This window comes from Gymnodraco acuticeps, unplaced genomic scaffold (assembly GCF_902827175.1).
Source record: "Gymnodraco acuticeps unplaced genomic scaffold, fGymAcu1.1, whole genome shotgun sequence".
Lineage (NCBI taxonomy): Eukaryota > Metazoa > Chordata > Actinopteri > Perciformes > Bathydraconidae > Gymnodraco > Gymnodraco acuticeps.
Window position 1 is genome coordinate 404480 of NW_022991642.1, and position 11791 is coordinate 416270.

The 11791-nt window shown below is 39.3% G+C and overlaps 1 protein-coding gene across 1 annotated transcript in view; it reads left to right on the top strand.

The window, feature by feature from the left end:
• The window catches only part of LOC117534282 (zinc finger protein 2 homolog), a gene marked incomplete at its 5' end in the record, with an annotated part of 41237 nt that extends 35417 nt beyond the window's left edge, over positions 1 to 5820 (top strand). Inside the window, 2 exons of the mRNA XM_034198480.1 lie at positions 2021 to 2408; positions 2556 to 5820. Of these exons, the coding sequence (XP_034054371.1) occupies positions 2021 to 2408; positions 2556 to 3220 (1053 nt within the window). The remainder of the gene's footprint in view (positions 1 to 2020; positions 2409 to 2555) is intronic.
• Positions 5821 to 11791: the final 5971 nt, after the last annotated feature.

Genomic DNA, 11791 nt, shown 5'->3' on the forward strand with positions numbered 1-11791 from the left:
CTCTGATCCTCTGAGGAGCTAACTGGCCTTCTCTGTGGCTAATGAGAAGCTGGACTTCTTTGGGCCTCACAAGCTCATCAAGAGGTACGTCTGGGAAGAATGGCTGCAGTTGCTTAGGTGTCACACTTTTGTGGACGTCTGCAATGTTGTCAAGCCCATAGCAAACCAATGTATGTGCTCTCAGTGTGCCCTTGGGGGTGGATACACGGATTTTGAGGAGATAGCGCTTTGTCTTTACTTGAATCTTCATTCCGCCAACTCCATGTACAACAAGCATGATATCTTCACTCTTGAGATCCAGGCGGCTCGCCGCTCTGTGAGTGATGTAATTTGTGTCAGATGCTAAGTCGATGAGTGTTCCGACTTTCTGTCCGGCGTTAGCTGTGACGACGAGTAGCATCATGATCACTGGAAGCTCTTGTATTCCACTCTTTTCAAGTAGACTTTGTTGGTCATTTGAGACTCTGGAGGCAACATTTGAGAAAACCTCCCTACACTGCTTTGCTAGGTCTGGTGGGAGATTTTTGTTGAAATCTTCTTGACCCTCAGTGTACTTCTTTTTGCCTTTATCCTTTTCAGATTTGTCACCAGACCTCTTTGACACAGATTTGGGACAGAGGTAGTAGTGATGCTCAGCCTCTCCATCTCTGCAGTCCTCGTTTCTGCATAGAAAGCCAGGTTTGCAGGATGACTGGTCATCGTGAACCTCAAGGCATCTTGTACACGCACCCAACTTCTTTACTGAAGCCTTCCTTTCTGCTGCACTCAGAGCCCTGAACTGCTTGCAGAAGTAGAGCTTCTTCTTGTGTTTGACATCGCCGCAGACTACACAGCCTTGGTTATCAGCTGACTTTGTAGACTTGGTTCTGGCACTTTTCTGCTCAATTCTGGTGTCTTTCCAACTCGGCTTACTTGGTTTACTTGGCTCCTCATCTCGTAGCTGCTCGAGCTCCTCCTAGATAGTCTCTTGCTGCTTGAGAAACTCCAAGAGATAATCAAACCTTTTATCTGGCCTCACACCATTTTTTGGATCGGCTACATATACAAGCCACTCTTTTTTGAGGGACTCAGGGAGTTTACTCTCTATCGATTTTGTTATGAGAGGATTCTTTATGGCGCCTTTGTCTCCGAGGTCACTCGGGTCCCAGAGTGTCTTCCACTATTTCAATGGCAATAGCCGTTCGATTGCCATAGCGGTTCTCCAAGACACAGATAATTTCATCTGCGGTGTTATAAGTAGTGAGGTGAAAGTCTTTCTTGATCCTGTCATCGAGACTATCTAGCAACTGTATATTGTTCACTTCTTGGGAGCCTGTTGGTTCTCCCTGTTTTTGGAGCGACTCATAGTCTCTTCTCCACCTGTGAAAATCACGCTTGTAGCCAGAGAATCTGGGGAGAGCTGTGGGTTTTAGCCTAACGGTTGGGGTAAAGATGGGATGACTGGCAGTACTTGTTGATCCTGACCTTGTGTCTTGCTGTCGTCTCGCCATGATGAACTCAGCCTTTCTGGTAACCAGACTGATTGCTTCCCGTTCGATTACTCTCAACCGATTGCGGAACTCCTTCTGGTTTTCCACTGGAACCCACTGCTGCCACTTGCAATGAGCTTCCTTTGCGGTCCCCACCAGTGACTTCAGATGGCTGAGCATGAATTCATAGGCCTCATGGTTGCCATCAGGACGTACTCGAGCGACACGCTCACACTCATCTTCTGCTAGTTCTACAGCTGTGCACAGTTCATCTCCAAACTTTTGCCAAAGTATGTTTCTAAGTAGCTCTCCAACCTCATTCAGCGTGCGTTGCTTTTAAAGGTGCAGCGACGCTGATTAACAATTAGGGAATGATTTCAGACAGCTGCCATTCTGTCAATCAGCCTGACTTTTTAACCCCTTGATCTCCTGTGAGGATTTTCCAAGTTGACTTCACAATATGAAAGTATAAACACAAAGGCATTAATTAGGGCTGCAAAATGTCTCCCATTGTAATGGTGATAAGATTTGTAAATGCTAACACTTAACAGTTTTTTATTACTGTGTGTTTCCTGTTTCCTGCAGACGTCCAGCTGCTGGTGGAGGTTAAAGAAGAGGTTCTCCCTGACCAGCAGGAGTGGATTACCAATCTGGACCAGGAGGACCCAGAGCCCCCCCACCACATTAAGCAGGAACAGGAGGAACTCAGGATCAGTCAGGAGGGAGAGCAGCTTCAGGAGCTGGAGGAGGCTGATATCACCAAGTCCACTTTCACTCCTGACCCTGTGAAGAGTGAAGATGATGAAGAGAAACCTCAGTCCTCTCAGCCTCATCAAAGACAAACTGAACACATGAAAACAGAAGCTGATGGAGATGACTGTCGAGGACCAGAACCAGCCAGGAACTCAGATCCAGAGAGCAGTTTACAACCAAAGACTGAGGACGACACTGGAGACTCTTCTGAACCTGACACTGGAGACTCTTCTGAACCTGACACTGGAGACTCTTCTGAACCTGACACTGGAGACTTTTATGAACCTGACACTGGAGACTTTTATGAACCTGACACTGGAGACTCTTCTGAACCTGACACTGGAGACTCTTCTGAACCTGACACTGAACACAGTGCTGATTGGAAGGAGACCAGAGAACCTGCGTCAGGCTCAAACTCACTGACAAACAGACAAGAGTCTGTCAGTGTTTCAAGCTGTAGTGCTGTAAAGAAACAATTTGGCTGCTCCGTGTGTACGAAATATTTTACATATGCAAGAGATGTAAACCTACACATGAGAATCCACACAGGAGAGAAACCCTTTAGCTGCTCAGTTTGTACTAAATATTTTGCATTGAGTGAAAATTTAAAAAAACACATGAGAATCCACACAGGAGAGCAACCATACAGATGCTCAGTCTGTAAGAAAGCTTTTTCACAGAGTGGAAATTTAAAGAAACACATGAGAATCCACACAGGAGAGAAACCATACAGATGCTCAGTCTGTAAGAAAGCTTTTTCACAGGGTGGAGGTTTAAAGATACACATGAGAATCCACACAGGAGAGGAAATATACAGCTGCAATGTTTGTGACAAAAAATTTAAATGGCGTAATCGTTTGAAAAGACACAAGTGTGTTGGTCGTCAGTCCACATGGCTTAATGAAATTCAAACTGAGGATAACAGAGAGGCAGAACCTCCAATCAGCAGCTCAGCTGAACACATGGAAACAGAAGCTGATGGAGAGGACAATGAATAAGTCTTATGACATTTCACACCATGGATGTATAATAAGAACTGGATACAGCGTCGGAGACGGAGTCTTGTTCTTTCCTATGAGAGCTGCTCATTGGCAAATGAAGGCAAAAGGGCCCACCTTTTGAGAGAGCGAAACATCACAGATTACCCGTCATGCCTGGCTGTCAGAGCAGAAGTACCCATATGTGCGCTCATAGAGCATGCGCAGTCGAGTTGCCCCTTAAGCCCCGCCCCCCGAGCTCCCACTCTCGGCTCACTAGAATGAATGAATGAAGAGAGAAAATAAATCTAGATTTGGCTTTTAGTGCATTTTACAACTTTAAGGACCGAATGATTCTAATAAGGGCTATCAAATAGTTCACTGGGTAGTTTATTTATTTTAAAAAAAAAACTTCCACCGATTTACAGAGGTCTCTTTCCCCATGTTAGTTAATGGGAAAAAGTTGTTTTGGGCCGGGTAACGTCACGGACTGATACGGAAGTTGCAGTACTGCTGTTTGGACACAACAAATATTGGGCACAGCGTCCGCTGCACTTCCTGGGGGCTTGGTTCACACATGAGAAAAATCTGCCTGACTGGATTAACATTGTTGTACAACATCCATATAAGACTTAAATGAACTCCATCTTTATCAACATAAGTGGACAATATGTTTAATGTTTTTGTCATACTGATTTTCTGATGTATACGTTAACCACTGACTGTTGATGAACCATTTTCTTTTTGATTGAAGGCTCCAAGTTTCCATATAGAGATATAGGATGATTCGATGTATTGTTCTTTATTTCTAAATGTTTTGTATCATTGCTATCCTGTTAGTGAGCCCTGTTTTACATAAATATACCTATTATCTGATTGGTTTTGCTTCTGTAACTGTAAGGGAATACATTTGCCTATTTTGTATCCTAATGACCTAATGCCGTTACATGTAATACGTTACTCCCTAAGCCTGATTTCACCCACCTGCAACCGATTTCGCTAATAATCACAAATGTTCATTTCTTTGAACCCTTAACTCTGCTATTTCTTGTTTAATAATCGTTACATCTCCTCAGGACCAAGTTCCCGTGTCCTGCCTTTCACCTGCTCATCACCCACTGCTCATTTAAGGTGGACTGACCTTTACAATGGACCAGCTAGTCTTAGTCTCTCAATGCAAATGTTTTCTGTTTCTGTTGGGTTGTCTGCTCTCTGCAAGACGGTGTCTGGACTCAAAAATGTTCATGAAATGAGAGTTTCACTCTGTTTTTGTTGTCCAAATGACGCCAACAGAGCGATACGTCTGGTCAAAGCTGTATCTTTTTAAGCAATTCACTCACTTTTTTGCAGCACAACATTTGCTTCATTATGGCAATCAATTTCTAAAAGAAATAATGAATGTATAGACTCTTCCACTTCCACTCTCACTTCTGGTGTCTCAGCATTTGTACATATGTTCTATTTCTATTTTTAAGGTCATATCCCTGCAGCTCTGCCATTTCTCTCTCTGGTGTCACAACTGTCCACTAGAGAGCGCCGCAGCTCCTGAGATGTAACACTGATGCTGCAGAAAGCTTTCTTACTGCTGTTGAATACATTCCAGTAAGTTCAAACATATTATTAATGCCACTATTTAAAGAAGATCTGTTTTTTTATGCCACCCGTTATGCCATTTTAAATCAACACAGTGCCCTCTTCTGAAGGAATGAACGTCCCACATGCTGTTTCCCTTTGTGGAGATTTTATTTTGTGCTTATCTTAAGAAGCTGTTTGATCTCAGTATATTATTCTTAAAAAACTGTGCAATAGTTTTTGTTGACATTTTGTCTTAAGAAAATAACTTGTACTCTTTGATGCTGAAATGTGCTTTGCCTTAGTTTCAAGAAAATGAAAGGTATAAACAAACGAACAGTGTGTGACGGGCTCCTTCCCTCTTAGTCTTCTTCCCCATTTATAAATAGATATCACGTCCACTTCATGACACCTACTGAACAATTTCATAACAGCTGTTTATATCCTAAAGCAGCAGTGGTGGTGGATAGTAACTAAGTACATTTACTCAGTTACTGACATTTTTTTAGGTCATTTACTTTTCCTGCTACTTTATACTTATAATCAAATAACTGTTCATGTATAATTATAGAGCTGTATTGGCCCCTATGGGAAATGTACAAGTTACCCTGCAGTATATAAAGGTACACTTGCTTCCTATTTATCAGAGGCAACATTTGAGCATTAAAGGATTACGATTTATAATTGTAAAGTATAACATAATACGTTTTTCTGATACTTTTACAAATATAAGTATAATTTGACGACCTAAGGACAAAGTATTCAGCACTTTAACTTAAATAAAAATAGTAATACCACAGTGTGTAGAAATGATCAACACAAAACAAATAAGTCCAACATTTCAATGTGATAAACACATGAATGCATCAATGATTATAATCAAAACGTATCATATATATTATTTTGAAATGGGTCGATCTGCATATTGAATACTTTTACTTTTGGTACTTTAACTATATTTTGATGATAATTGTCATGGATATTTTAAACTCGTTAATACTGTAAAGATGTACAATGAGAGTAATCAATAATAAACTGGTGAAAGCAAACAGTGTTGTCTTGTTGGTTATTTATTTGAAGCTTCACAGGTACAGGTCTCACAGAGTATAGGATAGTCTGCAGGAGTGTGCGCAATAGTCACAGAATAGCAAAGCTTATATACAAGATAGGGCGGGCAGACAGAGTTTTGTGTAGCTAGGCGGAACGCCTCAGAAATCTGCTTTCACACGGATGTCTCATATCGCTATTAGACACCTGTGTCCTTGAGATGTAGAAAGTATAACGGTTATCAGAATATGGAAGTTCAAACTTTGTGTGAAGAGGAGTAGTTTCAACATAGTCTGCCAAATCAGCTCTGTGGCCTTGAAGCGCTTAAGAATAATAACCCTCATTAGAGTATGCACAGAAAACAGCACATATCAAGAAATGGTACAGTAGTGTTAGACAGTGCTTTTAGAAGCATTTGGTTTTACCATATAAGGTAACATAAGAAATTACCACTACATAATACTTTTGTACTTTTACTTCAGTAACATCTTGAATGCAGCACTTTTACTGTAGCAGAGTATTCCTACACTCTGGTACTTACTTACTCAAGTACAAGGTATGAGTACTTCTACTTTTACTCAACTACAAGATCTGAGTACTTTTACTTCTACTTTTACTCAAGTACAAGGTCTGAGTACTTCTACTTTTACTCAAGTACAAGATCAGAGTACTTATTCAACCTCTGCAGCTTACAATAAGTCAATCAACCATGACGATGCAAACTCCGAACAGCACGAATCCTGCAAGAACATGAGCTTCAGATATGCCAAACATTTGTAATTGCTATACAGATATTTGATTTGTGTACCTGCGACCTGTTTAGCTTAATGATGTTTATTTATTTTCCCTTTTTCCTATATGAGTATTTTCTGCTAGTTATAATAGTTTGTTTTGGAAAGGGTGGTTTTATTATTTATCCAGTAGTAGACGGTAAGGCAACGTCCGGTATTGGAACGATAAAGTCATCCCCTATTAATGCAGTTCTGATAGAAGCAGGAGAGACACCTCTGGAGATCAGAAGAGAGAAACTTGCTCTGTCATACTGGGTCGTGCTACAAGGAAAAGGAGAGGAAAATATCACAAACAGAATACTGCAGGATTGCTGGGAATATACAAAGTTTGGCTGGAAGAGTAAGGAGAGAACGAGGGCATATGGAGTGGAGACCATCACGTTTGCCAAAGCAAGCCCATTTAGCAGTGTTCCCCTATGGCTGTTCCCAGAAGCTAAAATAGATGTGAGTATCATAGAAAGGAAAAAAGAGTGGCAAATAAATGAAGTGGGAATTCAAACGCGTACCTAAACGAAAAGTATTACAATTACCTCACAATGTACAGAGATGGTTCTAAGAACAAGGAAGAGTGTGTTGGAGTTGGCATAATATATATCCCAGACTTTAAAATATCGATCTCAAAAAGAGCGTCAGATCAATTATCAGTGTACACAGCAGAAAAGCTGGCAGTAATAATAGGATTACAGTGGGTTGAAGAGGTCAGACCAGATAGGGTGGTGATATGCACAGATTCATTGTCCATATTAAAAAGCATACAGTCAATAACAACTGTCAGAGAAGACATTCTCATAGAACTGAATCATAGCCTGTTAAGACTTCACAGAGGCGGTATAGATCTACAGTTCTGCTGGGTGCCTGCACATGAGGGGGTGAAAGGGAACGAGTGTGCATGAGGGGGTGAAAGGGAATGAGTGTGCTGATAAATGAGCAAAAAGTGCATTACAAAAGGAAATAACATTACCAGTTCAACTTGGAAAAGGAGAAGGAAAAGCAGTCATTAAGAAGAAAGGGATGGAGATCTGGCAGAAAAGGTGGGAGAACGACCAGAAAGGCAAAGAGTATCATAAAGTTCAAAAGACAATCACAATTAATCTTTATAAAGAAAGAAACAGAAGGGAGGAAATCATGATAGCTAGACTCAGACTAAATCACACAGCATTGAATGGTACGCTGTATGTCATGGGGAAAAGTGACAGTGACAAGTGTGGGAACTGTGGAGGTAAGGGAAATGTGGAACATATCTTGTTACATTGTGACATCTATAAAGCTGAAAGAGAAAAACTAAAGGATAAACTGATAGAGGCAGAGAGGGAGTGTGTTCTGGGAACAGAAGGAGTGAGAGCTACCAGAAAGGCACTGTTTACCTTTCTGAGAGAAACTGGGGTAGGAAAAATAATCTAACAATAGGTTAGAATAGATCATAGATGATTGTTTTGTTTTATTTATTTTATGGTTTCTTATTTTTGCTATTTTGTTTTATTAGAGATGGAATTACATGATTACACAGTGCAGCAGTGTAAAGGACAGCTAAGGTGTGCGAGATGCGGAGGACAACATGAGTATGGAAAATGTGAAAAGGATGCAAAGGTTAAATATTGTAACTGCGGAGGAGATCACAGTGCTGCGTTTGGATGATGTGAAGTGCAGAGAGAGGCCAGAAAGGTGCAGAGGGTTATAGCAATACATGTTCCTTCCCTTTTAAATAAAAAAAACATATACAATCCAGTCTCTTGTACACCTGACGGCTTATCAGTCTGAGCACCTTTTAAAATAGGGAATTATAACTCAATAGTTATGTCTTAATCTAAATGTGGCATGCACCACAAGTGAGATAATCGACCAAAAAGCTACTGAACCATACATTTCTCCTCATAATCCCTATTTATGTTATTATAAAAGTCCACAATAAAATGATATATTGTTGTACTTTTGGTAATATTTTGATTGCGGGACTTTAACTTGTAACAGAGTATTCCTACACTCTGGTAACCATACTTTTAAGTACCAGATCTGAGTACTTCTTCCAACCTCTGATATTTATGAAGAACGCTTCTTGTCTCCACTGCCATGGAATAACATAACATTAAAACCGTTATGACAGTTAGCCCGACAGCTAGCGTTAGCAACAACTGTTACATGGTTGTACAGAAGTCAAGTTTTGTTAACTACATGTCAACTCTCGGAAACTGAAATGCCAGGTCGTTTTTAATTCAAGTTACGAGCAACAGGGACTTTTCATTGATATAGAAATGCACTTTAAATAATAAATAATTGTGAATTATAAAATATTCCATGTAATCATCTGGAAGATGTATATATTTGTGTAGATAAGAAGCTATTTAATTTTGAATTAATCAACAAGAAAAATAGTTTTAAGATACATTTTCCTCGTGTTTGGTTGAAATAAATGTTGCATTATCAGAATCAGAAGCAGGTTTACACATACGAGCCATTTGTCTTAGTGTACATGGTGCAAACATAAAGGCAAGGCGAGGCGAGGCAATAAACATATTATAAAATGATATCTAGAAACACTCATTTAAATGCAAAGATACATGAATTAAAGTTACACACATCTGAAATGTTTAGGTCCTCACGTTCTTTCTGCTTTCTTGTTTAACTTGTCCTTTAGTTATTTCAAGTGTTTCTTGCTAAACGAACCCCCGTTTGGAAAACTCTAATCTGACCCCATGGTACCTTTTAGTTTTCGCCGAAACGATTTCTCTTTTTTATTTTTAAATGCACATAGTTAAGTTTACCTTGTCTTTCTAGGACTTTTTTGGTATCCTCCGTGAACCAGGGTCTTGAAACCAAAACGGCACACGTAGGGGACTGTAACCCCAATACTGACTTTATGACTGACTAACTGACTAGGCAGTTCAAAAGTGCTGAAAAATGAAAGACATTGGAATGGCATTAAAAAGCAAAGATAATAAAAGTTACAGTTAAAGAAGTATAAAAAGAAAGATAACCCAAAAATAAAACGAAAACAAAAAAACAATGAATTCAGGGTAACCGGGTACAGAGTCGCTTAGATAAGTGGGGGAGTGCATCTGACGAAGAGATAGGTTTTCTTTCTTTCTAATGTTTATTGATATATTTAGAGGGAGGGGATCTAAAGTAATGCTTTAAAATTCAGATTAGATTAATTTCTACCATTTTCTTAAATTCATGGTAGTTTCAGTAATCCCATGGTAATTGAGGACACAAGTTATCTAAATGACTAATGTCATCTTTATGGCTTTCAGAAAGGACAGGAGACCGACGTGTGTATACCTCCACCATTAAACGTAAACGTCGTATTCTGCACATTTCTTATACTATCTACATACATCTTATAAGAGTATAATACATATGTATAATATCAGTTAAAATAAGTGCTTCAACATAGTTAACATTGCTGGAGGTATACACAAAGTTTTTCATTCATTGCATAACTACACCATTGTTGTGTATATGATATGTCAATAAACCTTAGAAAATCTTGAAATCTTGAAAGGGATGTGCAAAATAGTCATTATATACAGTCTTTAATTAACTATTAGTAGAGAATAACGAGTAATGAATATACTTTATAGGGATCCTATTAATATCTAATAATAAAAATAATGAAATTCAATAACATGCTTTAACCACTAGGTGTCCCTTTATATCAGCTGTGCACCTTTATGGTGTAAATACAGCCTATCTACCAATTGGATCAAATATAAAAGTCAGCCGAATTAGTGTTGATACTGCAAGGAAACGTATTGTGTGAAAAGAAATGTAAGACGTTGTTTAATGACTGATATATTTATGATCCATGTCACGTTTTCAGTGTTGGCGGCAGTTCTTCCTGTTTGTCTAGAAGTCTTCTCATCAGGGCTCTATAAATAGAGAACTACGGCAGATATGTAATATTTAATGCAGCCAAACCGTGTATGACAATGCCGTTATGTGATGACCTTCAAAGAGAAAAGCAAGCATATACTCGGAATAAAGTGTTTTCGGTCTGTTTCCGGTATTTGTTTATGACGATGTGAGATGTGAGACTGGAATTGCACAGGGGAAAATAACGTATCTATCTATGCCACAATTTTAGATGCGGATTTTGTTGTTGTAATATCGATAGCAGCATCCTAGCAACCACCTTGGTAACAATTGAAACGTTGTATCGACACAATTTCCTGAAGTAATCTTCGTAATAACTAGCAAACTAAAGATCATGTGCATCCACTGCACACATAATCTGAAATAACAACTCATATTTCTCTTATCAAATGACATCAAAACGCATTTTAATGGCCAAACTAACTTTAAAATAGGCATTTTACACCGAGAATAAAACGAAGTTCGGCCATGTTTTTTTTTTCTGCACGGAGAAATTTGAAGATCACATGACATAGCCATTGGATTTAATGGTGAAAAAAAACGTAGGGATCTTACAATTTCAGAGGCCTTTTTGTAGAAATACTACGTCCTACGTTGTGGACCAACGTAGTTATTACACGTTTTTTTGTGAGACTGGGTTTGTTAAATAAAGCTCGTCTGACCTTAGGTGTCATGTGGGTATATTATTTCACCCATTTATTAATTATATGTTTTACATTTGATAACACCACTGTGTTTCGTATCCCCTAAACCTCCAGGGTGTACATAGTTTAATACTGTCAACTTCTAATTGTGGGAAATACGAAAACGTCTTATAAAGGGACGTGCCATATATTCTGGGGGGGGGGGGGAGCTGGACCCGTCCAAGTCCAGTTTTGGATAGTCTGGCGTGGTTCCATTCCATTTCAGAGTCAGATTTACAAATATTATATTTTGAACGTAATCGAAATATTCGGTTATTTTCAAAAGCTTTTTAAATCTTTAAATCTGATTACTTTTTTGTAAAAGTCCTCCTTATCTTCCTCTAGTTTCAAAAGTCTAGTTTGTTGTTTGCGTCTACCGTCTCTGCGTAGAATAACAGTAGCAACAAGGACCTGTGGGCTCACTTGCGCCCCCTTCAGTGCGGCAGAGGTTATGGCTGCCTCCCCTGGTGCTTTTTTCATTGCCGTTGTATGATGAGACCAGCGAGCCTAAATATCATATATACGTGAAATAAGTTATTTAGAGACTATGGATGGCGAGGATACATGTAATAAAGGGATCTACAAACATTACATTGGTGACATACAGTGAGATGGTGCAGGCATGCGCT